At 44.0% G+C, this 27,404-nt stretch overlaps 1 protein-coding gene across 1 annotated transcript in view; it reads left to right on the top strand.

The window, feature by feature from the left end:
* The window catches only part of LOC126334711 (cubilin-like), a 450,438-nt gene that overhangs the window by 328,749 nt on the left and 94,285 nt on the right, over positions 1 to 27,404 (top strand). Inside the window, exons 4-7 of the mRNA XM_049997222.1 lie at positions 72 to 322; positions 5,030 to 5,316; positions 19,462 to 19,783; positions 26,832 to 27,044. Coding sequence (XP_049853179.1) covers positions 72 to 322; positions 5,030 to 5,316; positions 19,462 to 19,783; positions 26,832 to 27,044 — 1,073 coding nt within the window. The remainder of the gene's footprint in view (positions 1 to 71; positions 323 to 5,029; positions 5,317 to 19,461; positions 19,784 to 26,831; positions 27,045 to 27,404) is intronic.

Here is a 27,404-nt window from a genome sequence, read left to right as displayed (position 1 = left end):
ACGTGCTTGTAACTGAAATTTAAGGTTGCTTGCATGTTACTACCATCTATGTGTTCATGGTTATGTGCCAGATTGTGGATGGCAACGCCAAAACGGACGTAAGCAACCGGAAGGATCCAGGAGTATTTTGCGGTGAGACGGAACAACCGCAGACGTTCATTTCTGAGACCAGCTTCGTCAAGGTGGTTTTCCACGCGGACAACTTCACGGACCAGACATACTTCAGCTTTGACTCACGTGCCGAGCAGCAGCTGGAAGTTTACCTGCGCTATGGGCAGCATCCGGAACTCTACCCAAACAGGAGAGGGGAGGTTATACCCGGGTACGTAATCCCACGACTAATAGAATTGTTCTGTTCCAGGTATGTGTTGTGGCAAGCATGTGTAATATTGTTATGACTTCTGTTAATGTATGCACCTTGGTGGACTACTGCAGCTACTCTTACTTCCTAGAAGATTTACCTGCAAGCTCAGTGGCACCACAGTTTTGTCCATAGTGTTCGTGTGAGAGTTGTCACGAAACTTGTAAGTTGTATTATCATCAGGCCTAACTGTCGGAATGGTGCTCTATTGTTACCCAGCATGTAAGCGAACTGGAGCACTGAGCTGCACTTAAAACCTCGTTATCGTTTAACACAGCAAGGCAAGGGCACACTGATTCACTTTCCAGCGGAGTGAGGGCTAATACTAAATTGTGTGTAGCACCTGGATTCGAACCCAGATCCCTGCATTTATCTTGCATCGTTATTAACTGAGCTATGGTGGAACGACTAATGAAGCACGTTAGTAGCTTCTTCTGTAGCAGTTTCTCTTTCCTGCTTTCCAAATTTCACAGAAGCTCTCGTCCGTTTCCTGCCGGATTAGATCTCTTGGAACGAAGGATGAGGTGGAGCAATAACGACGACAAGGTTTTGTAGTAGCTTTTTAATCTGCAAAGTACTTTCAAAACAGCACAACTCTGTAGTCAAATTAATTAATTCCTAGAACCCAAGTCCAGCAAGGTATGAAAGAGAGCTTCAGCTTTTTGCGGCAACAATCACAAAAGCATTTCAGACTGGTCGTAGCCGGTCTCGATTGGCTAGAGCACTTCGTGAAAGACTTTAAAAGTGCTTGCGGCTTGAGGTGACGTATCATTCCTGCTGAACTGTCAACACAAGTTTATAAACTGAATGTTACAAGGCATTTGAAATACTTGATGATGTTGTCGAAATAAAATAAAAGAAGAGCTACTGTGAGTTTCAAAAAATAGGAACCAAGACAGTCAGAATTGTGTGGGTCGGTCACATAGGATAGAACGTTCGGCAAAAGCTAGTTTCTGGGATGGGTCTCGGTGTGATATCGTTTTAATATGTCAGGGATTTTCAGAAACAAAAGTAGAGAATAAAATCGGAACGAAAGCTAGTTAGGGTCAATGTATGTAGGATGACAAGACTTCAAAATATATTTGTAAATGGATTTTGATATTTCTTCTGCTTCATTTGAATCCACTTATTGGTTATTGGTTTGTGGTAGAGTTATAATGTAATACCTTTAAATTTCAACCGAATATTTGTTCATAGGTTTATTACCATATTCCACCTTGGAATATGTTTCCACATCTGGAACATCCAAAATTTTCCGGAGTATTGTTCGTAACTTTAGAAAAACAATGAAGCACCTAAAATGAATGCCTTCATTTATAAATGGAGTAACAAACTATATTAAATCTTATTACAGGGCTGCATAGAGGTGAAAGTCTGAAAACAGACCGAAGGAACAACACATTTTCCTAGTCGATAGCAATCCATTGGTAACATGAAGTACTGTTAATTGAAACACTCTTACAGTCAGTGGAACTCAATTCTGAATATTACATCTCTAATGTTCATAACGGAAGTGAATGATTGTTTATTGCCTTTGTTATTAGTGGTGTGCAAATCTTTAAAAACGGAAGTAATTTTCGCACGATGCCTCACTGGCAGGTAATATAACTCGATGAAACTTGAAGCATACATAGAAAATACACTACACTACACTACACTACACTACACTACACTACACTACACCAGGTAACTAAAACAGATACGCAGTGAGACGAGTAGAAATTACACATTTGTTCCAAGACGATAATTACACTTAAGTCACCGCGATTCATCATGGCCACCTGGATATATCTAAATATGGGACATGGGTGTTAGCAGCGTATGAGACCACCACGGTCGGTAGTGCAAGGTCTGGAACGAGCCCCCACTTGGTTGATAATGAGTTTTTGTGGTAGGGTTTTCCATTCCTCCACCAGCGCTGTTGACAATTGCTGGAAGAACGTTGGTGCATGTGGACGCGCTGAAATATGTCTCCCCAACGCATCCACAATGTACTCGATTGGATTTAACTTGGAAGAACGGGCGGGCCAGTCCATTCGGCGAATATCCTCTCTTTCAAAGAGCTGCTCCACTTGGGTTTTAGACGCTCTCGCACATAGTCATGCGTAGAAATTAAGTCAGAGCCAGATGTATCCCTGAAATGGTGCACATAGAGAAAAAGTACAGTATCATAATAACGTTCACCGGTGACAGTAAGGAGTTCAATGATTTGGAGGCCAGTACGCCAATGGGATATGCACCGACCATAAAACATGGACAACTAAAACGATGGTGTTCGAGAGTGATCTTGGACGCAACAGGTTCCCTCATACGGTTGTTTCGCTGGTCAGATGCGGTAACTATATTCGTCTACGTCTAACAGTACAGGTGTGCACAAAACTGTAAGAAAGCAGTACACTAGCAGCTCAGTCCAAGCAGATGTCTTTTTTGAGAAGCCAATGGAATACGCTGTGCTCCAATCACGACTGTAACGGGTGCTTTAGGAAATATGTTGTTCAAGTAAGACTCATAGCAGCCTTGATCGTTTATAGCTTCTACTAGAGACAATCTGCAAATCTCCAGACGCTAAGAAAATCGTTCATTAAAGTGGTTATTAATGTTGGCCCATACTTCTGTTTGAAATAATTTGTTTTGTCAACATAATATACAGACACCAGGGGAACCACACACTTGCTCATTAATTAAGGATAATGCTGATACGTGGTGAAACAACGCTCTGGTTGCGGGTTACATCACCTCGGGGCATGACCTTGTGGTGCATCTGACCTGCAGTCGTCGCACGGCGGCGCTGGCAGCAGTCAACTTACACAGAGGTGTGTTGGTGCATGTCAGAGTGCGGTGCAGCGAGTAAGTGTGAAGACTTTTTCAGCCGTGCTAATGGTGACTGTGTGTTTAAAAAGGCTCAAAGAACACACATTGACGTTATGAGGGTTAGAATACTAGGGCGAATGGTGGCTGGTCAAACTGAGTGGTTCGGATCACGGGCCCTCCGTGTGCCACAAAGTGTGATCTCAAAATTATGACAACGACTCCAACAGACACGAATCGTGTCCAGGCGCCACAGTACGGGACGCACACAGTGTACAAAACCACAAGAGGACCGATATCTCACCATCAATGCCCGCAGACGGCCACGAGGTATTGCAGGTAGCCTTGCTCCGGACCTTACCGCAGCCACTGCAACAGTTGCCTCCAGACACACAGTCTACAGATGACTGAACAGACATAGTTTATTCGCCCGAAGACCTGCAAGGTGCATTCCACTGACCCCTGGTCACAGGCGAGCCCGTGAAGCCTGATGTCAAGAACACAGTACATCGTCATTGGAACATTGGTCCCAGGTTATGAATACGGACGAGTCCAGGTATAGTCTGAATGGTGATTGGGTTTTTATCTGGCGTGAACCAGGAACCAGAAACCAACCCCTTAATGTCCTTGAAAAGTACCTGTATGGAGGTCATAGTATGATGATTATGACTGTTGCACGTACACCCCTGCATGTCATTGACAGAGGAACTGTAATAGGTCAGGTGTATCGATACGTCATTTGGCACCAGTATGTCCGCCTTTTCAGGGGTGCAGTAGATCCCACATTCCTCCTGATCGATGATAGCGCACGACCCCACCGAGCTGCCATCGTGGAGGAGTTCCTTGAAACAGAAGATATCAGGCGACTGTAGTGGCCTGCCTGTTCTCTGTTCTCCCGAACTAAAGCCTGTCGATCACGTGTGGGGTATCGCTGCACGTCTTCAAACCCCTACTACACTTCAGGAGGTCCGGCAGGCACTGGTGCAAGAAAGGGAGGCTATGCCCCAGCAACTGCTCAACCACCTGATCCACAGTATGCCAACCTGTGGTGTGGTCTGTGTACGTGTGCATGGTGATCATATACCATATTGATGTCGGGGTACATGCGCAAGAAACTGTGCCGTTTTGCAGCATATGTGTTTCGGGACGGTTTTCTCAACTTATCACCAATACCGTGGACTTACATATCTGTGTCGTGCATGTTCCCTGTGTGCCTATGCTATCAGCGCCAGTTTGTCTAGTGCCACGTTGTGTGGCACCACATTCTGCAATTATCCTTAATTTATGAGCATGAGTGTAGTATACCAAGTTAATGAATATGACAGATGAAACTAACGATCCCTGCAGGACGTATATAAAGCAGCCGAATTATGAGTAAATAAAATTACGCTTATTAAAATAGAGACACATTTTTACGTACGATAGACTATGTACCTAAATTATCCATCCTAGAGATAGTTCACCACTAACATTGTCAAATGCTCTGACTCTGTCAAACACTTTTCTCACGCTACCAATTGTAAGTGTTAGTACATCTGGGGCGACCTACGTCACACTAGAAAGAGTCAGCCTTACCGATCACTGAGGCAGATAAAGTGATATGTAACACTAGGTAAACGTCGTTACAGTGGAGGGTGTGACAGTTCGACCCAGGTTTAAATGCTAAAGTGGAATCCACTTGTAAGATTTCGTCAATATGGCCACTCAAGTCTGGAATCTGATTATCTCCTTGGAGAAACGAGAAACTACTCCTCCTACTACCACCACAGCTGTGATCGTATCAGCAACTGATAGACCAATATCGTATGATTATTACATTTTTAATCTATAATGATGGGAAATGTTACCCTATGCTCTCAGATCCTACTGCGAGCGAGTGTTCCGCGACTGCCGCCTGCAGACGTGCTACGTGCAGTCTCCCGCCTACCCAGGCGTCTACCCCAGGGGGCTGCACTGCCGCTACCACCTCAACACCAGGCTGCCCTTCATCAAGCTCTACATCGAGAACGAGGAGTTCAATATAGACGGCCAGCGCTGCGAGAATATCATGACCTGTCCCATGAGGCCGATCTCGTCGGGCGAGCGCAACTGCCCATACGATTACATCAAAATCTACGACGGCAAAGATGAATCAGCTCCTGTCATAGGTATTTAGCAACGCATTCGTAATCTACACTTTAGTCATCGGTAATGTAAGGCATGTGTGAACGAGGAGGTCAGGAATTTCATCTATCTGAACACCAATACAAGTGAACTGTTCAAAGCGAAGTAATGTATCTAACAACATACTTTTTCAAATAAAGAAAATAATTGGATCCTTCAACCACGTGCTGCTTGCATTTCTCTTACACCCCTCTGAGTAAGAACTGTACACTAACACCTTTTCCTGCATATGCAAATCTTACGTAAATTCACAAAAGGAAAAAAAAATGGTTCAAATGGCTCTGAGCACTATGTGACTGAACATCTGTGGTCATCAGTCCCCTAGAACTTAGAACTGCTTAAACCTAACTAACCTAAGGACACCACACACATCCATGCCGGAGGCAGGATTCGAACCTGCGACCGTAGCGGTCACGCGGTTCTAGACTGAAGCGCCTAGAACCGCACGGCCACACCGGCCGGCTCACAAAAGGATCTCAGACGTTTTCGTGCTTAAGTAAAGACCTGACCTCCTCAACTAGTTTTCACATGATAAATCACATTTTTGCTTAAACGATATCCATAGTTTGTAATTTTGCTCTGCTATTTGTACCGTCTCAAATAACACTTCTAGAAGAGTTATATCTGTCCTTGAGAAGGGCGAAAAAATTTGATAGCAGACAGCCTTGTAGATATGGCAGTCACAGCTATGAGAATTTATCTTGGATACTGATAAATGGCTTCTCCTGCGCTAAGACCCAAATATTCAGGTGAACATATTACTAAAACATTAAAGCTAAAAAGCTCCGAACTTGGTGCCCAACATACTGTGTCCGTCAAAACGAAGCGCTCTCAAAAGGCAGTACGTCATTGAATAAAACAGCCGGATGCATGAATTTCAATCTAATACGGTGGATGGGACGGCTTCTCCGATCTGTAAGCAGTCACGGAACAGGGGAAGCGACTATGAGCTGTCTCTTACTTCATCTCAAAGACTTACCCACAGTGAAAAACGTATAACATACTACATAGATTACCACCGTTCAACCTATTCTTATTAAAGTCAAGGAAGTATGTGGGCGATACCAGAAGCGATTAACAGAAGACAATGGGACTTAAATATTTGCTCATATTTCTTCCATTCTACTGCAGGATGGAGAAAATGGCATTATTTGAAATATCAAATTAATAATCTTCCCTGAAAATGTGTGACATATTTCGAACCTAATACGTTTCATTACCTAGGACTTTGCTTAATTAAATCGGTCACCACATTTATAAAAATCATGATGTAGATATGCACTCACATCAGTCCAGTTTCAAGGCCCAGTTAACGTACAGTACAAAGTAACACTAAGTAACACACATCAGTTGTAAGAAACTCTCTGTGCTCTATGTCCGTATGCTGATTACACAATAAACGTCGAGGAAGATCACTGAAAGCTGCTGATATTCCTCGCCACCTAACTACAGTGCGCAACAAAGGTCAAGGGTAACTTACTGGGACCCGTAACTGTCTCCCATTGCGACGCAGAAGTTTCAAATTTACTTCCAAGTTGCCTCCAGCCTTCCTCTGTGAAGGTGCTAACGTGTAGCGCCCTGCTCTGTCACGCTCGAGCTTGGCGTCCCTTCTAACATCAAGGCGTCGACACATGCGAAACGAAGGCCACAGCTCAGAAGTTCACGTGAGCTGTAAGGTGAGTTAATGAAGTCACATTGATACCATATTTCATCACACTTCTTTCTAACGCCACGGTGGGCGTGTCACACAATGAAAAGGACGTCAGAGCGTCTCTTACCCAAGTTTTCTCCTTCCTCTGGCATCTATGCGATGGAGGTTAGAACCGAGATACCCACAGTTCAAATTACGTGATTTTCTTATGGGTTACCGAGGAAAAATTTTAGACGCCTACCGCTAAGAATCGACAAGAGAAGGCGTCAGGTGGTGACACAAAGGGCGTCAATGAAACCACCCCTTACCCTAGGGTGGTGATTCCCACACATTTCGGGGTCGAAAATGGCAGATCGCAATGTTATGTGCAACGGGAAGACGTTCTTGACATCCTTGGACACTGCTGACACCTTCGGACGTTCTTGACATCCTTGGACACTGCTGACACCTTCGGACGTTCCAACGCTTTTAGAACACTGTACTGCTGGATCCCCATTGTACTTGATCGCATCACATCACTCAACCGCAGTTTTGATTTCGGGTACATGACGGAACTACTTAAGACCATAGAAAACCATTCAACGAAGTCTGAACGTGATCACAAGCAGTAAATGATACTTAGGTATGCTTTTTAAACTCTCCTGTTTACCGTCCTTCTGTGGAGTGATCACGTGGTAGTACAATATGCACAATTTTCTGACTAAAAGGACAAATGGTTCTCCTAACACCTCCCTAGTTTGCCAACACCCTCGATGCAACCCACACGCCTTCACTAAGCACGTTACAAACGTACCTATCTGAAATTTCGACACCAATCAGCCTGACGGCTGCTCTAGTGCCTTAGGTATAGGCAACCCTTTTCGAAACTCGTGGATTTCTTCAGGGGATACAGCAGCCGCCTGGAAGAGTTCATGCCGAATAGGTATTTTTGTAACGTGCTCAGTAACCTTTTTTGTGTGTCATCAAAGCTGTTTCCGAAGTGGAGGATCTTAGAGGCACCATTTGCTGATTTACTCAGACACAAGTTACTGTGGCGCTCTCGCGTGAGCACGCCACAGAAGGCTGCAAAAGAAGAATGTTAAGAAAGGGTAATTAAATTTCCTCGCTCCAGATTACGTTCAAATTTCATCAAGCGTTTCTGAAGATTTGTACGCCAGAGCAAAATCTATGGTCACGTTGCACTCCAGAAGGATGCGATAACGTACAAGGGGGATGGAGCCCCAAAATTTCGGAAGATAGGGGCTGAAACTCCCGAGGATGTCAACAGTGTCAAAAAATGTCAATAACGTCTTTCTGTCGCTCATTGCACTGCGGACTATTGGAATACCTGATAATCAACTCCCCAGGGAAAGGGGTGGTTTAATTGACGCCATTATGGCCCCGGAAGTCTTTTGCTTCCGATTATTAGTAACAATGTCTCTGAAATGTATTACTCGGCCACTCATCAGGAAGCTGCGGGATTTCAACGCAGGGGGTCATGGTTCAGACCTTTACTGCAGAGACGTCAGAAGGAGGAGTGAAGTGTAGGTCAGATCGGGTGTGACTACCTGCCAATGGATTGACACGTCTGCTATGGCGTTGGGAGGAACTGTTGTGAAAATTCGTGCCAGTGAGACGTCATTGACTCACCTCATAGGTCACATGAAATTCTGAGCTGCGGCATTTTTTCAGTGTTGACACCTTGTAGTCTGAGGCGTCACTGTGTCCGACGGTGACGTCACAGGGTAACACGAGCATCATTACAAAGGAAGGTTGTGGGCACCTTTGAGCGAAATTTGAAACTTACGCTTCACAATGGGAGTCAATTATGGTGTTCGAAAATGTGATCGTTTAATTCTACTATGCAGCATAGAAACGGCAACAAAGTACGCTGTTCTGTTCTACGTAATTAGCTGCGTGTGTTTACTTTGCAGTATGCGTAGTCGAAATAGTAGCTACGAAATGAATTACACTCCTGGAAATTGAAATAAGAACACCGTGAATTCATTGTCCCAGGAAGGGGAAACTTTATTGACACATTCCTGGGGTCAGATACATCACATGATCACACTGACAGAACCACAGGCACATAGACACAGGCAACAGAGCATGCACAATGTCGGCACTAGTACAGTGTATATCCACCTTTTGCAGCAATGCAGGCTGCTATTCTCCCATGGAGACGATCGTAGAGATGCTGGATGTAGTCCTGTGGAACGGCTTGCCATGCCATTTCCACCTGGCGCCTCAGTTGGACCAGCGTTCGTGCTGGACGTGCAGACCGCGTGAGAAGACGCTTCATCCAGTCCAAAACAAGCTCAATGGGGGACAGATCCGGAGGTCTTGCTGGCCAGGGTAGTTGACTTACACCTTCTAGAGCACGTTGGGTGGCACGGGATACATGCGGACGTGCATTGTCCTGTTGGAACAGCAAGTTCCCTTGCTGGTCTAGGAATGGTAGAACGATGGGTTCGATGATGGTTTGGATGTACCGTGCACTATTCAGTGTCCCCTCGACCATCACCAGAGGTGTACGGCCAGTGTAGGAGATCGCTCCCCACACCATGATGCCGGGTGTTGGCCCTGTGTGCCTCGGTCGTATACAGTCCTGATTGTGGCGCTCACATGCACGGCGCCAAACACGCATACGACCACCATTGGCACCTAGGCCGAAGCGACTCTCATCGCTGAAGACGACACGTCTCCATTCGTCCCTCCATTCACGCCTGTCGCGACACCACTGGAGGCGGGCTGCACGATGTTGGGGCGTGAGCGGAAGACGGCCTAACGGTGTGCGGGACCATAGCCCAGCTTCATGGAGACGGTTGCCAATGGTCCTCGCGGATACCCCAGGAGCAACAGTGTCCCAAATTTGCTGGAAAGTGGCGGTGCGGTCCCCTATGGCACTGCGTAGGATCCCACGGTCTTGGCGTGCATCCGTGCGTCGCTGCGGTCCGGTCCCAGGCCGACGGGCACGTGCACCTTCCGCCGACCACTGGCGACAACATCGATGTACTGTGGAGACCTCACGCCCCACGTGTTGAGCAATTCGGCTGTACGTCCACCCGGCATTCCCCATGCCCACTATACGCCCTCGCTCAAAGTCCGTCAGCTGCACATACGGTTCACGTCAACGCTGTCGCGGCATGCTACCAGTGTTAAAGACTGCGATGGAGCTCCGTATGCCACGGCAAACTGGCTGACACTGCCGGCGGCGGTGCACAAATGCTGCGCAGCTAGCGCCATTCGACGGCCAACACTGCGGTTCCTGGTGTGTCCGCTGTGCCGTACGTGTGATCATTGCTTGTACAGTCCTTTCGCAGTGTCCGGAGCAAGTATGGTGGGTCTGACACACCGGTGTCAATGTGTTCTTTTTCCATTTTCCAGGAGTGTAATTCGGCAATTAAATGTTCTACGAAAGCTCAATTACGTGCTAACCCATGTTGACTCTAAGTGAGTTAGTTTTATCTTGTGCATTTTTGATGTGTTTCAGCAATGCAACCGTTATAGATAGGGAGGCTGATACAGGTAAAAACGTTATCTAGTCAGGGCTTGTTGCGTCTATGAAGTTGTTCTGTCATGAGCTGAAAAGCTCTGAAGTGACTAGAGACTGATCATCATATGATTACATTTAAGAAATAATGTTTTAGAGATTAATTGCAGGTTGTTGTCAAATCTGAGACACAAATGAAAACTGCTAAATTTAGTAGGAATCTACCAAAAAACAATAATATTAATATATTTAATGTAATCGCTGTTCTTCAGTCATTTGCTGGTCATTGTATTCTGACGCTAAAATGTTTATCATTTCAAGTGAAAAGAACATGAGTTGCATACCAAAGTGAAAATTACAACAGGTTTACAGACAACGTGGACATACTTTTATCACCAGGAATATTGAAGAATCAGATGTGACACTTTCTCATATTGGCATTTAAATAAATAATTTGCTCAATTTTTTTTATCTCGACATAGCAAGTGCTCGCAGTATACACTAAATCCAACAACGAGCTTTAAGAAGTCCATTACCGCAAAACACATTGTTCTCCTATATACACTGACCGGTTCTAGTATCAAATAAGAGTGAGTATTGCATTCGAGGTGTCTAGAAATGAACCCTTTAAGACAATGCTACACAAACTTTACTTCCCTGATATACGTTCGAAGTTGTACCTGCGGAAAATTATTTTTCTTCATAGTTGCAACATTGGCATGCGCACTACTATCGAGTAGATCTCAGCTGATAAGGATACTTTAAAATTATGGATGTAATGACACCAGCACACTTCTCTGTGTTCTTATGCATAACATTTAACGTGTTTTCGTTGTTCGCGCGTTCTGAGGTAAGGTAGTTTTCACTTTGGAATTATTCATTTTACGTCATACAAGCTGTGTGTGAAATAATTCATTCCGAATATTTCAGAATTAAATGCATCTTTTATCACTAAACACTCTGTTTGTTATGCTGCCGAGCAGTTAGGTAAACTGGCTTTTATTGTAACACTAATGCACCCATTTTTGTTTTAATTTGCTGCTATACGTCTAAACATATTACGATAGGCGACTGCGCTTTTTTATTACCGCCATTCATCACTTTTATGGCCCCATATTTTTTCCAACTCGCAAACAATTGCAGCTTTTTGGCTGGTCTCGTACCGCACAGACCGGCTGTCTGCAACCACCGGTCATCGACCCCTGCCAACGTAACGCTAACGAACAGTCCGAAGCATTAATCCTCCCTTGTGTGTCCCATCCATACTTGAACGATCCGTCTTCACCCAAAAACTCGCCAACAAATCACGGACTAAATTAAAATGTTCGGGGACATTAAGAGTAATTCCTGGTATTACGGGAAGTTAACGTTCTAGAAGCTTCTCTACCGCTGCGACGACTCGGAACACAACTTCTAACTTCATAAGTTCTCTGGCAGCCAAGTTCTTATTAAATTAACTGGGGTCCCCCTTGAGCAGCAGGAGCTGTGAAAATGAGCTTAACGGAAGACGTACCACTGAATCTGAAAATAAATTGTCTTTAAATCTACGGTACTGACAGTGGAGGATGCATGTATTATTAACGTCGGTACAAGTAAGAGCTACGTGTGCTGTATACGTCTTGAATTACATGATATACTTTCAATTGCTCGATATACATTAATAGATGTCATATTAGATCCCAGAGATCGTTCTCATTAGAAGTGTGAGTTCTTAGAAGCGCCGCTTGTTTGAATGAGAAGAGACAACAAGGGATATTCAAAGAAGGACGAATAGATAAATCTCTTATTTAAAGCCGAAATTATTAACTATTTTATCGGAGAATGATGGAGAAGGATTTAGCCGTAGATCTTTGGGCCTCAGTACCATCCAATACCTGTTCTTATTGTTCCCCATCTGGTCTCTTGTAGTTGATCAGTGACTCGTCTGAGCCATGCAGCTCTATCAAGCAAATTATAATTAAGTTTGACACATAGTCTCAGTTAGTTTCTGGTCATAAATTAAATCTCAGTCATTTCGTATTTACCTAGTAGTTAAGTAGCCGCACAGATATTTTCATAGGCTAGTTTCTTTTACGTTCAAACAGTATGGTTATCAGATCTGTGAATTCCAACACAAGACTGAAATGTTTAAGTTTTTGCTAAAAATAATTTAATTTATTGAAACAGGGTAAAATTAAAGTTATCATAGGATATTAGCTCCACTTCTTACAAATATTGAAAGGAGGACCTAGTTTACGTTCACGGTGCTTAACAGAATAAGAGTACTGTAACAATAATGGTAATTACAGAAGAAGGAACCACGCCACATATCTATGCCTGGGTTAACGGGTTGCATGTATCAGAGCTACTGGTAAACCTCGCCAAACAGAGTAACGAAGTATGTACCAGCAATTACGTAGTTAGTGGCCCAGTTTATTGTCGTTTAACAATTTTGAGTATTCTGTCTAAAAATGTTGTACGACATCCTTCTATTCGTATAAATATACATAAGGAAAGCCATCTGAAGTGCAGTATTATACCCTGTAAGCCCTGAAAAAAGCGATCGGCCGGCCCGAGTGGCCGTGTGGTTCTAGGCGCTACAGTCTGGAACCGAGCGACCACTACGGTCGCAGGTTCGAATCCTGTCTCGGGTATGAACGTGTGTGATGTCCTTAGGTTAGTTAGGTTTAATTAGTTCTAAGTTCTAGGTGACTGATGACCTGAGAATTTAAGTCGCATAGAGCTCAGAGCCATTTGAACCATTTGAACCGTCATGCGATCGGGTGAAGATTGAACGGAATCTAGGATAGGCGCTTATAAACAGTATTTCACACTTTCACCACTAATTCGCCTAAAGAAAGTTCCAGAAAAATGTATGCCATCATGCCTTTGCAATTATAGCCCTAACCAAGTCTGATCTATAAATTTTAATCGTTTCTCAATGTTAGTAGAACGCTTTGGCTCTAGCCCTATTGCTCTATTCACGTATTCGTTTAACTGATTGCCTGTGTTGGTTGCTCAGTGATTGTTAAACTCTCACATCATCCCATCTTCCTGGGTTGACTGTTCCTGTATAATGGAAACTCCCCATCGCTCCCCCCTCACATTAAGTGGTGAAATGGCCGAATGGATAGTCCGTCAAAACCCGAACACAGATCAAGCATGAAAACAGCAAGGACGTGTACCGAACTGTGAAAAAAGAAACCAAATGGAAACGGTGAGCTATCCAAGATCAATATATACAGCAGCGAGCGAATAATAACAGCAATGGCGTCGTGCTCATGTGGTCACGGTGTTGGACTACCAATGTGGAAATCCGTGTACAAATCTCTCTCGTGCCCCTAATTTTCACAAAATTATGGACTGTTTGTCTGGTCATCGACGAGTCTGTTTGCCATTTCCTAATCTGGGTTTGTGTCGTTGTGTAACGTCGGTTCGCAGCAGCCATGTGTAAGAAAGGGATCTCTAGACGTACGTTCCCCCTTACTTTTCTACGTAAGCAGCACATATTATAACTCTTGCTCTCTGCTTTGGAAGTTTTGACTCTTACTTACTTTATTATAACATAGTTCACATCCTTTTACAAGTTTTTTTCATTTCTGTTAGACGTCTACGCTTCATCTCGCATGCTCTCAATTCGATTGCGGCGGCAATACATTGTTATCACGTGACTCATAATCTATAACCATTGTATAGTATGATAATTGCCATGATTACAGAAGGAGAAGAGACATGTCATTGAGCGGACGGAAAGTTCATAATTTTGTGAAAAAAAAATAAGGGCACGAGGAGGATTTGAAAGCGGATATTTCACTTTGTAGTCCAACACCGTCACCACACATCCACGACGCCGTGATAGTGACAATTCGCTTGACATTTCACATCTTTAGCTTGGGCCGTTCACAGTACAACTTCTTCTTTTTTTTTCGTGCTTCATCAGCGTTTACGTATTGTCGGACGATCCACTGGGCCACTTTACAACTAAATCTGACGGAGGTAAATGGAGAGTTTCTCTTGTAAGAACAGCATTGTCAGTCTTAGATATTCTATCCCCTCTAATAGTTTTCTGATGGGAAATGTGATCATGTCGCTCATGGTAACCACATTCAGTTCTTCGTCTACGTCTCTTATACTTGACCAAATTGGAGCCCTCATTATTAGCCGTAAACATCCGTTCCGAAATGTATTGACAGTGGACTGGCATGCAGTTCCCCGAGACGGACTGCTTTACGTCTTTGTTAAGCGTTTTATAAGCATTAAGTTTGAGTTTGACGACCTCTCAGGAGGACATGGAAAAACTGTCAATCAGTGTCAAGCCTAGAAACTGCTTGCATAAGGGTGGACCAACGCGTTATTTACTTGTTCAATTTTTTGAAGCTCCTGCTCTTGATTGAGTCATCAAATATTTCTGAAATTGTAATCATTTGTTTCTCTCTACATGTACATCGTATCTAATGATTTCTATCCTATTCGGATGATACCTTCATAGTTTGTCGTTTTCTCTCTCTTAGAGTATTCATCGCTAAGAACTCGTACACAGCTTACACCTTAAGAGGGCGATAGTACTGTCCGCTTCACTTTTTACAAAAGCCACAGTCTGTCGTCTAGAAATTAATGCAAAGTCACCTATAAAGAAGTAACGTTGCACTCTATAAATGTACTGAACATTAAGAACTTGTACACAGCTCAGTACAAATCCATTATTTACTACAGAACCAAGATGCTGTCTCTGTAAAAGTAATCCAACGTCACCCACATGAAAGTAACCTTTCACTCTATAAACAAATTACTGTCCAATTTGTTATTCATCACCAACACGAAACACTTGGAGGAATTGAATCCTGTGTAGTTTGAAACACAAACGTCGCCAGAAAATAGAACATGAAGAATGGCTAACCGTCGGGTGGCTTGAAAACTTCTATAGGTTACGTGAAAAATCCCGGCGATTAAGCTCTATGTCCCTAGAGTTGATCCAGATGCGAAACCATGAAGAAAGTCATCAAACACGCGTTATCATATGGCGCTTGTTCCTTATGCCAAGCTGTGCTTCCCTCTGAAGGTTCAGATTTTGAAAGATTTGGGAAGTATGTTTTATAGAGTACAATTCTACCAGGTAAGAACCTGATGTTGCTTTATGTACATGTACTGTAACAAATAAAATGTAGTGCCTCAGTAACAAAGGCAATTGGAACAAGAACGTACTTCCTGTTATTTTGTCGAATACTTACAACGATGAATTTAATAGAAATATGACCACCTCTCGGAAGATGGAGGTGTTGGCTCTTAACTGGTAACTGCGTTCATTTGTCTCTGGATGGCGTTTTCATCTCTAAAATACTTTCTCGCTGGCACCTATAGCCACTTACCTGAAACACAGCTTTTCCTTTGAGTCACCAATCTTCTGACTGGTGTAATGCGGTCCTCCGTGAAGTGCTATCCTGCACTAACCTCTTCATATCAGAGTAGACCATGCACCCTACGTTCTCAATATTTGTTGGATATCTTCAAGTCCCTTTTTTCCATGAAAGTTTTTGCTCTATATAGCTCAGTCCAGTCCGTGGAGGTTACTCCCTGGTGTCGTATCTAATGTCTGATCATCCTGTCCCCTCTTCTTGTCAGTGTTCCCCAGATGTGTCTTTCTTTGCCGATTCTGCGGATAACCTCCTCAATCTATACCTTATCAGTCCACTTAATTCGCAACGTACCTCTGCAGACCCACATCTCAAACGTTTCGTTTCTGTTCTGTCCATGATTCACTACCGTATAGTACTGTTCTCCAAACGAAGATCATCAGTAATTTCTTTCCCAAATTAAAGGGAATGTTTGATACCAGTAGAATTCTCTTGGCGAGAAATGCGTTCTTTGCCTGTGTTAGTCTGCTTTTGCTTGTCCTCCTTGTTTCGTCCGTCACTTGTTTTTCTGCTGCCTACGTAGTAGAATTCCTTAACTTCACCTACTTGATGATCACCAGTTTGGATTTCAAGTTTCTAGCTATCTTCATTTCTGTTACATCTCATTACATTTGTCGTTTTCCTGTTGACTCTCAGTCTATACTCTGTATTGATTAGACAATGCATTCCTTTAGACAGATCCTGTAATTCTCTTTCATTTTCGTTGAAAACAGCAATACCACCATAGAATTTTGTAAGTGATATCGTCTCACTATGACGTTTTATTTCTACTTTTGAGTATTTCTTTTATTTCTGTCATTTCATTTTCGATGTATAGATTGAACAACAGGGGTAAAAGACTACACCCCTGTCTTACGGCGTATTTAGTTCGAGCACTTCGTTCCTGGTCTTCCATTCTTGTTTTCGCCCCTTTGCTCTTGTACGTGGTGTATATTACCCACCTTCCCCAATAGCTTACTATTATTTTCCTCAACCTTTCACCATTATTGCTCGACTTTACAATGTCGAACGATTTTCTAGATACACTAATCCTATGCGGGTGTCTTGACTTTTTTTCAACCATGCTTCATTATCAGGTGCAATCTCGGAACTGTGTCTCTGATGCCTTTACCTCTTCTAATGCCATACCGATCGTCACCTAACAGATGATCGAATCTGGTTTACATTTTCCGTACATTATTCTTGTCAGCTGTTGGGATGCATGCTCCATTAAGCTTAGAACTTTGGTAATGAAGTATTTACTTTAAAACTTATTTTCTAATTCGCCTCATTATTTTTTGCAATGATGCAGTAACATCAGAATACATTCTACATTATTTGCATTAAAGTTAGCTACATACAAAGAGAGATAAATTGTTGTTTTTTTTCATTTTCCTGACGAATATCAGATTTCGTGCTTAGAAATTTTTCACTTTCCACTTTTCATACGGTGTTAAGAAATAGCAAGAATATATTTAATTTCTAATTTGAGTCATTATTTTTTGGGATGTTGTGGGGCGCAACTTATTTGCGTGGTATCAGAATATCTTCTCAGTTTTTTGGATTCAGTTTAGTTATGTACAAATACAGATACATACCAGGTGGCCCACGCACGCCATCCTCCGTTGACGTTAGTCAATCCCCGATACCAGAGACTACGAAAGGTTTGCCGAAGTAGAACACTAAAGGGCGCTCCACACCAACAAAGAGGAGACCCTGCTACACGTAAGACCAGCGCTTGGAACCAGCCGCTTTATAGTTATAACTGGTCCTATAGCTTGTCGCTAGAAAACTTACTTGCTGTAGTAACGGTGCTCTGTTAGATTTCTGGGCTCCAGAAAGGTGACTGTTTAGAAGAATGACTGTCCCTGACCAAAACAATGTATATAAGCGCCAAAGCATATTAATTATCTGTTCCAAGGTTTATCAATATACTAAAATACGACAACCAGTTTATTAACAACACATTTGTGCTTCACAGTTGGCAGTATGACATAAATGCTATCACATCTTTTGTTGCCATAAAGAACAATGAATACAATGAAGATCACAAATGATTTTCCTCTAAACCTATGTTATAAACTGGCAGATATTTAAACTGCATTATTCACAATACAAATGTTCAAATGCATGTCCACCTTGTTTGGTGTATTAATGTAAGAGCCTTTCGGTATTGGCATGGAATCTCATAACATTTCTGCTGGTACTGAAGCGCAAGCATCTTTTAAAACATCTGAATTTTCCGGTTCTATTTCGTAAACCTTGGCTTTGATAAAACCCCATAAGAATTCCAAAGGCGTTAAATCAGGTGATCTCGCTGACCATCGAATGGAACCACCACGACTCTGCACCGTTTAGGGTACACATTGTTCAGATACTCCATAACCCCTCTACAATAATGGGCGGTACATAATCTTGCTGAAGTCAATGCCTCACAGATAACTGAAGAGGGATGTTTTCTATAAGATCCCTAGATTTAACCAACCAGTTAGTTGGGTAGCCAAATAAACTGGTTCAATGATGATGATGAGGCCTCCAAGAATGCCGTTCCATACGTTAACACACCAGAGTGCCTGAGTGTGGTCGTAACCAGTGAAGATTTTCTGTAACTCGGTAAAGTACATTGTGTCTACTGACTGGGGCGCCACTGTAGAAGTAGTATTAATCTCCCCAGAAAATCTGCCTGATGAAATCTGGATTTACGGCTTTATTTACGAGATGTGGCTGAACGATACCCAATTTTGGAAATAGTTTCCATGTAGCTGATGGTGTAGGTACAGTATAAACAAATGCCATTATCGTTTCTTTATATCCGGAGATCCGCTCCTATTCTTCTTTGTCCTAATTACGTTGAGAAATTGGTATTAGGGGGGGAAATGTAACTACTTTCATAATATTAATAACCATGATAGTATTATTATTATCATTATTATTATTTTATTATAGACAATAATAATACAGAAACCTGAACACAAAAGCACGAGAACACTTTCGCTTATACTGCATTGTACGTATGCGTTATTTTCATTTAAATCATCCTTACCGTGCGTGGCATGTATTCCTAAACACTCGATAACTTCCCGGGGAACATAGGCTGCGTCGGAATAGGTCTTTTCACGACTTATTATACCTGGAAAGCTTCCTCCGTTCTTAAACCCATCTCTAAAAACATAAGCAGCATTTAAACGTGGCGTCGGTAAACGGCCTCCGGGCCTCACCTGCACTGTGCTACGTTTCTCCATAGATCAGTATCATATGGGTGCAGTCCGCGCTGGAGTACATTGCACTTGTTACCTCTTTGACTGTAAGACCTGACTCGAACTACAGACGGCCACCCGACCCTATCAGATCAGTACCAAGGAGAAACGCGCGCAGATGGCGGCACAGTTCGGTACGTACATTTCTCCTTTGGACAGCAGAGACAAAGCAACACTTCTTGCAATAAGGCATATCTTGACAGATGTGAGATTTGCTACTTAGAAACTTTCCACTTTCCACTCTTCATATGATCTCTTGAAATAGGACTATTCTCTTTGAAATACCTTAGTTTGTGTCAGATTGGTGGCAAATCTCTTAATACTTGTGGTAACGTGAGCCAGTTTTATGGGTAGAGTATGACGCGCTGCATTGCTCTCAGGCGTGTTTTGCGGCATGGGCAAGTTCCCGTACTCCATCATCGGCACGTCGGAGGACCTGCTGGTGGAGTTCTCGAGCTCGGCGGCGGGGCCGCTGCTCAACACGGGCTTCCACTTCAACGTGGGCAGCTGGCCGGGCCACGTGGAGACGGCGGGCGTGCGCAACGGCACGTGCGACTGGCTGCTCAGCTCCGAGGCGCTCGCCTCCTCCGGGGACTCTGAGGGCATCTTCCTGAGCGTGGCACACTGGTACCCGCCGCACACCTCCTGCACCTACCTCATGCGCGGGCGACCCGGCGAGGTCGTCCGCCTCTACTTCCCCAGGTATGTCGACTGTTAGCCGACGGACCCTTTCGGCGCTACACAGATACTCAGAAGAGGGTTTCCAGACACACTGAATACATGATTTTTCTCTGAGTTCGGAGTTTCCACAATGGAGATTTTAGGAAGTGTATTTTTTTTTCTCGTCACTGAAGCGGAACTTCAGTCACATCTTACATAGGCATAGGCAAAAATAAATAAATAAATACATTAAATTAAATAAAATGGAAAAGAACACACTGTACTATCAAATTAATGTTATTACCGCCTATGTTTGACGTCAGCTCCAATAAGAGTTCCATAGACGGCAGGTAGCAGCACTAGCAGTCGTGGGTGAATAACGTGTGTCGCGGGATGCCGAGAACAAAAATGGTTAAAATGGCTCTGAGCACTATGGGGCTTAGCTTCTAAAGTCCTCAGTCCCGTAGAACTTAGAACTACTTAAACCTAACTAACCTAAGGACATCACACACATCCATGCCCGAGGCAGGATTCGAACCTGCAACCGTAGCAGCAGCGCGGTTCGGGACTGAAGCGCCTAGAACCGCTCAGCCACAGCGGCCGGCTGCCGAGAACAATGGAGCCGTAGTCGTAATGCGAAATCGTCACGATTTATCTGGCATCCAAAAGGGCATGATCATTGGGTTTCGGACCAAGAATAGAAACATTTTCGAAACGGCTGAGTTTGTAAACTGTTCACGTACCGCCGTGATTATTGTACACCGTACATGGGAAAATGGATTATCCAAAACTGGCGCTGAGCAAACTGTGGTGTACCGTCGCCAACAGATCACAGGAGTTAACGACGGCTGCGGAGATGTGCAGCTGGTGAACATTGACCGCCCAGATGAACCAAGGGGCTACCAAGTCTCCTCAACAATCGTTCATCGAACCTTGCTGCATGGGCCCACATCTCGTGGTCGTGCGGTAGCGTTCTCGCTTCCCACGCCCGGGTTCCCGGGTTCGATTCCCGGCGGGGTCAGGAATTTTCTCTGCCTCATGATGGCTGGGTGTTGTGTGATGTCCTTAGGTTAGTTACGTTTAAGTAGTTCTATGTTCTAGGGAATGTTAAGTCCCATAGTGCTCAGAGCCATTTGAACCTTACTGCATGTGGGTCTCCAGGGCAGGTACCTGGTTCATGCAACTACAGCTGTTAGTTGACAACGTACACTGTAATTTGCACACCAATACCGCAACTCGACGCCTGCTGAGAGGCGACATTTGTTAGTTTCAGACGGATCGAATTTCATGGTCCATCGGAGTGACGGCCGTTGACGAGCACGTCGTGAAACATTTGAATGCAAAGGCTCCGGGCCGGAGGAGGGAGCGTTATAACTCGGGGCACGTTTTCTTAGAAATCCCTGGGGATCGCTTCATTCTAGAAGGCACAATGAATCAGAGCACGTATGCGACTATCCTTAAGAACCTTGTACATCCCCTACATATAGTTTGCTGATAGAATCTACCAACATATTAAACAGTTCAACGTGTACGTCCATCGTTCGAAGAGTCCCAGGATGACTGCCGTACTTCCCTGGCCACTACGCTCCCCAGATTAAAACCCAGTCGATCGGACTGTTCGTGCCATGCGTTCTTAGTCCAGAAACCTACAGCTGCTGGTCACGGCAACGGTGTCGGCATGGCTCCACCTCCATGTCAGTATCTTCTGGAACCCTACCAACTCTCTTCCTGCAGCCGCGCGGGATTAGCCGAGCGGTCTAGGGCCCTGCAGTCATGGACTGTGCGTCTGGTCCCGGCGGAGGTTCGGGTCCTCCATCGGGCATGGGTGTGTGTGTTTGTCCTTGGGATAATTTAGGTTAAGTAGTGTGTAAGCTTAGGGACTGATGACCTTAGCAGTTAAGTACCATAAGATTCCCCACATATTTGAACGTTTTTTTTTGTTCCTGCACCTCTCTCCTTGGGCTACGCTGCGAAACTTGACAGGAGGTCACGCTAATGTTCTTAGACGATGTGGTTATCAGTGTAGCCCGAATCCATTATAGTAGATATCTTGTGACTTGAAGTAAGGACAGAAAGCTAAGGTTGAATGTTGTTTGTTAGAGGGGCTCTTTCAGTTCTTCAGTTTATTACATTCAGACATTCGTGAAAGGATCTTTGTTCACTAAGTGCAAAGGTGCTCAGTATCCCCTATTGAGATATACAGCGCCGATATTTCGAGCTGTCTGTCTCTGTCAGATGTCGCCCAAGAGACATGGTCAGCTTTGACAGTCCGGCTTTTGTGACCGAGCGGTTCTAGGCGCTTCAGTCCGGAACCACGCGACTGCTAAGGTCGTGGGTTAGAATCCAGCCTCGGGCATGGACGTGTGTGATGTCCTTAGGTTACTTGTGTTTAAGTAGTTCTAAGTCTAGGGGACTGATGACCTCAGATGTTAAGTCCCATTGTGCTTAGAGCCATTTGAACCATTTTTGAGCTTTGACAGCTTTCAGCCCATCACCGTGCTTGCCATTTCAAGCGTTCGGCTTTGAAACGTACTTCTTCCAGTATGTATGCTATCAATGGTCTTGGGACAGAAGAAGCGCTTCGTGTTTTCAGTTGTTGGTGAGAAATTTTTGTTACTCGAAGTAACTTTGTTGCTTACAGGCTAGAATTTGGAATCATTTTATTCTCATGGTGGTTTTAACCTCTAGCTTATTCTCGCTAATTTCGCTCATTAAAATTGCTTTGAGTGCGAAGGTGAGCTGGTATTCAGGCGCGTGCAGTCTTTGGGCTTTTAATAAATTTGAAGGGGGTTACAGGTACGTCTTATGGCCATCAGTCCAAACAAAGCCCTATGAATTGAATTTTGTCACTCTCCCATTGAACTTAGGTCATTCTGTGCTTACCTTGAAGTCGTTCGTAGGTATCTGTGTCATTGTGATTTATTTAACTTCCGACTTAAATGGTGTGTGTATCTAGAATGCCAAGTAGTCTCATGTATCCTGTTTGTTTGATTTAAAGGAACATAAAGTTTAGTTAAATTTTTTGTTCTTGCTCCAGCTTTCTCAAGTCTTTTGTTGAACGTTTAAGTAACACTTTGATGTGTGCTGTCTGTGCATCATCCGCATTCACATACTGCTAAGTACCCGCTTTGTCTGTCGTATTGCGGCCTATGATGAAGCAGAAGTCATTGAGTTCCAAGACGGCTTTCTCCAGTCTGTAGTGATAAACATTCCAATCACTGCATGCAAATTTTTCAAAAGTAAAGGTAAAGTTCTACCCGATGCAAAATTGCTGCAGCAGATTTTACACAGTATGTTTGTTCATGTTTAACAAATATGACTTGCAGAGACTGTTGTATCGAGCGTTCAGCAATATGCAACAGTTCACGCATATTTAATTCCTTCGAATCGCATCATAATTTGTATAATTTGGAGAAGTTTAACCGTTTTCGAATATTGCGTTTACAGGAAAGGACTGCGATGCCTATTGCACCGTGTCCACTATAAGTTGCTCACTGTTATACATGTTAACATTTAGAGTATTTTTGCGAATGATGTTCGCATTGACCGATATTCGATTATAAGTACAATGTCTACCATTCATTGGATCCGCGACTTGTGTAAGTGTGAGCTACATACTTTAATTCCTTTTTCGTGACTGAAGTCAGACAGCGTCTTGAAATTGTTTACTACAGGAAATCAAGGTTTAATCATACCTGTATATAGTCAATTTTCCAAAGAAATACCCACCCTGATAGGTTTAGCATATCGTCGATGATGGATTTTTAGAGATGGTTGCTTCTTCAAAAGACACTGAGCTGGATGTGCACATTTTTTAGTTTGTTTCTATTGATCATGCCACCGTCAGCCGTTATAAGGTACCTATTTCTTCCGGCGCAATATTTATTCATCAGTTCGATGTTTATCGTTATGTTAAATATTGAAGAAAATGTCCACAACGTTTGCAATTTTTCATTTTATTTTAAACCACTACCGGTTTCTGTCACAAAGTTCATTGTTTAGTGGCATATACATGATATATAACAGCGAAGTCTGACCGAATTAACCCAATGATAGCAATACGCATCATCAACAGCAATTCAAATACATAAATGTTCGAAAGAATTCGTCCCCAAAATTCATATAATCAGAAAACTAACATAATATAGTGTGAACTGCTCTATTATTAAAATGGATATGTGTTATATAAATGAAATAAAGTTGAAAGACTTTTCAACAAACATGAGGAAACACCATGATGACGTAAATATTGTAACAAGTTGTCACAGTTTAGTAAGTCGCCATATGTCTCTTGAACTTGCAAGTCAGGTGTCGTGAGAGGGCACAGGACGACAGCAGAGGTCAGGATTGATACTTTAATACGGGAGAAGCAAGTTACAAATAGGGTCAGTAGGGGGTGGGTAGGTGAGTAGGCAAATGGAAATTACGAGACAAAATACGATAAAATTGTTTAAAAATAAAATAAGGATGGAAGTTCTACTTAAATGACTGACAGACATGCATAATGAATAAGACATGTAAAAAAAGTATGAGTATTATTACGAAGCGACAAAGCACAGCCGATGACCTTCCGAGACTCTCTGATGCTCTGGGAAGCAACAACAGTGAATGACCACAAGTAACAAAGGACATTATTTGTTCGCAAACACAATGTTGACAGGCATGTAACCATAAGGAACTTGGCATGGCATGCTGTTTAAGATAAATCGACCGGCTGTAAAGGCATGTAATAGGTTCAAAATTAATTACACTCCTGGAAATGGAAAAAAGAACACATTGACACCGGTGTGTCAAACCCACCATACTTGCTCCGGACACTGCGAGAGGGCTGTACAAGCAATGATAACACGCACGGCACAGCGGACACACCAGGAACCGCGGTGTTGGCCGTCGAATGGCGCTAGCTGTGCAGCATTTGTGCACCGCCGCCGTCAGTGTCAGCCAGTTTGCCGTGGCAATACGGAGCTCCATCGCAGTCTTTAACACTGGTAGCATGCCGCGACAGCGTGCACGTGAACCGTATGTGCAGTTGACGGACTTTGAGCGAGGGCGTATAGTGGACATGCGGGAGGCCGGGTGGACGTACCGCCGAATTGCTCAACACGTGGCGCGTGAGGTCTCCACAGTACATCGATGTTGTCGCCAGTGGTCGGCGGAAGGTGCACGTGCCCGTCGACCTGAGACCGGACCGCAGCGACGCACGGATGCACGCCAAGACCGTAGGATCCTACGCAGTGCCGTAGGGGACCGCACCGCCACTTCCCAGCAAATTAGGGACACTGTTGCTCCTGGGGTATCGGCGAGGACCATTCGCAACGGTCTCCATGAAGCTGGGCTACGGTCCCGCACACCGTTAGGCCGTCTTCCGCTCACGCCCCAACATCGTGCAGCCCGGCTCCAGTGGTGTCACGACAGGCGTGAATGGAGGGACGAATGGAGACGTGTCGTCTTCAGCGATGAGAGTCGCTTCTGCCTTGGTGCCAATGATGGTCGTATGCGTGTTTGGAGCCGTGCAGGTGAGCGCCACAATCAGGACTGCATACGACCGCCGAGGCACACAGGGCCAACACCAGGCATCATGGTGTGGGGAGCGATCTCCTACACTGGCCGCACACCTCTAGTGATCGTCGAGGGGACACTGAATAGTGCACGGTACATCCAAACCGTCATCGAACCCATCGTTCTACCATTCCTAGACCGGCAAGGGAACTTGCTGTTCCAACAGAACAATGCACGTCCGCATGTATCTCGTGCCACCCAACGTGCTCTAGAAGGTGTAAATCAACTACCCTGGCCAGCAAGATCTCCGGATCTGTCCCCCATTGAGCATGTTTGGGACTGGATGAAGCGTCGTCTCACGTGGTCTGCACGTCCAGCACTAACGCTGGTCCAACTGAGGCGCCAGGTGGAAATGGCATAGCAAGCCGTTCCACAGGACTACATCCAGCATCTCCATGGCAGAGTAGCAGCCTGCATTGCTGCGAAAGGTGGATATACACTGTACTAGTGCCGACATTGTGCATGCTCTGTTGCCTGTGTCTATGTGCCTGTGGTTCTGTCAGTGTGATCATGTGATGTATCTGACCCCAGGAATGTGTCAATAAAGTTTCCCCTTCCTGGGACAATGAATTCACGGTGTTCTTATTTCAATTTCCAGGAGTGTAGATTATAACACATCGAAACTATTCTGAATGGTGTTCAAGAAAATTACGTTTTTCAGGTTTTTTCTTTCTTTAAGAGTATCACTGTTAATATGGTGCACAGGACTGTAGATTTCAGTGTCCTCAAAATTTTTCATACGGGTAGTTTTTTACATTTTATTTATAATTATTATATTATTGACAGTATTTGTGACAATGTGTTGCCGGCCGTAGTGGCCGTGCGGTTCTAGGCGCCTGACTGCTACGGTTGCAGGTTCGAATCCTGCCTCGGGCATGGATGTGTGTGTTGTAATTAGGTTAGTTAGGTTTAAGCAGTTCTAAGTTCTAGGGGACTGATGACCTAACATGTTAAGTCCCATAGTGCCCAGAGCCATTTGACAATGTGTTGTATTGAAATTGAGACGCAAAGCTACATTTATCTTCTGCAATCTTCCTCATGTCTTCTGTGTGTTCTTTGAATCTAGTTTCAAAATTCTGCCTGTTTGGCCGATGTAGAAGGCGTTGCATTCTGTGTAGCAGATATTCTAGATTTGATGTTGTGTACAGGTAACTGACCTAGTGTGTTTTCCACTTCGAAGCCAATTCTAGCACTATATTCGGAACGTTGGTTGCCATAAAAATGAATTAAGATGAATTTATACCTTTACGGCCACATCGTCACTATCTATGGAGTCTCTGTTTCGAAGAACCCCAAGTTTAGAATTACATCTCTTGTCACATACTTAGATATGAGAGTCGTTTTTATATCAGTTCGGCGCAGTATACAGTGGTTTGTTATTTTCTATATTAGAAAGGGGTAGTCTAAGGAATCTGCTGATCACTACTTGCAGTAAGGCTTTCATTGCCGCGAATTGGTTGTTCAAATTTTTCGCATTTGCTTCAGCCTGTCACTAGCTTAATCATGTGATTTACAAGTGCGTCCTGTGCAGTTTCAGGATAAACCGCATCGAAGCGCCCATCCAGCCTTATGAGGGGGACTGCGGGGAGTCGCTGACTCTGTACGACGCTGCGTGGGCGGACGACGCCCGCATCATCAAGACCTTCTGCGACACCTTCTCCAGGGCCATGGAGAAGCACGACTTCGTCTCCAGCGGGAACGCGCTCTTTGTGCGCTTCGAAAGCAAGACCGGCAGCTATTCTGGGTGAGCGACAACTGGTGCATATCATTTTACATGACACTATTGTAGCGGTAATGTACCCTAGTTTGCTGCTCACCATTTATTTACTTTTGTACTATTTTCACTTTTACACATTCACAAGTATATTAATAGTTAGAAACAAGACAACGATAAACTATCAGTTAGATAAACAAAAGGAAAAGTCAAAGATTCAAGTCCTGGTGTTGCAAGCACTCACTTGTCTTGAACATGAAAGCAGTTTTTCCAGGGTGCACTCCTCAGCGATATGTTGCACTGCGTGCGCCATCTCGCTGCAGTCACACTTTGGAGAGTCTCCCAGCTATAGAGAATACCCTCTATACTCCCTGTCCCACATCTAACTCT

The sequence above is a fragment of the Schistocerca gregaria genome, chromosome 2, assembly GCF_023897955.1.
Source record: "Schistocerca gregaria isolate iqSchGreg1 chromosome 2, iqSchGreg1.2, whole genome shotgun sequence".
NCBI lineage: Eukaryota > Metazoa > Arthropoda > Insecta > Orthoptera > Acrididae > Schistocerca > Schistocerca gregaria.
Note: the sequence above shows the minus strand (reverse complement) of the source record. Positions and strands in the feature narration are given on the sequence as shown.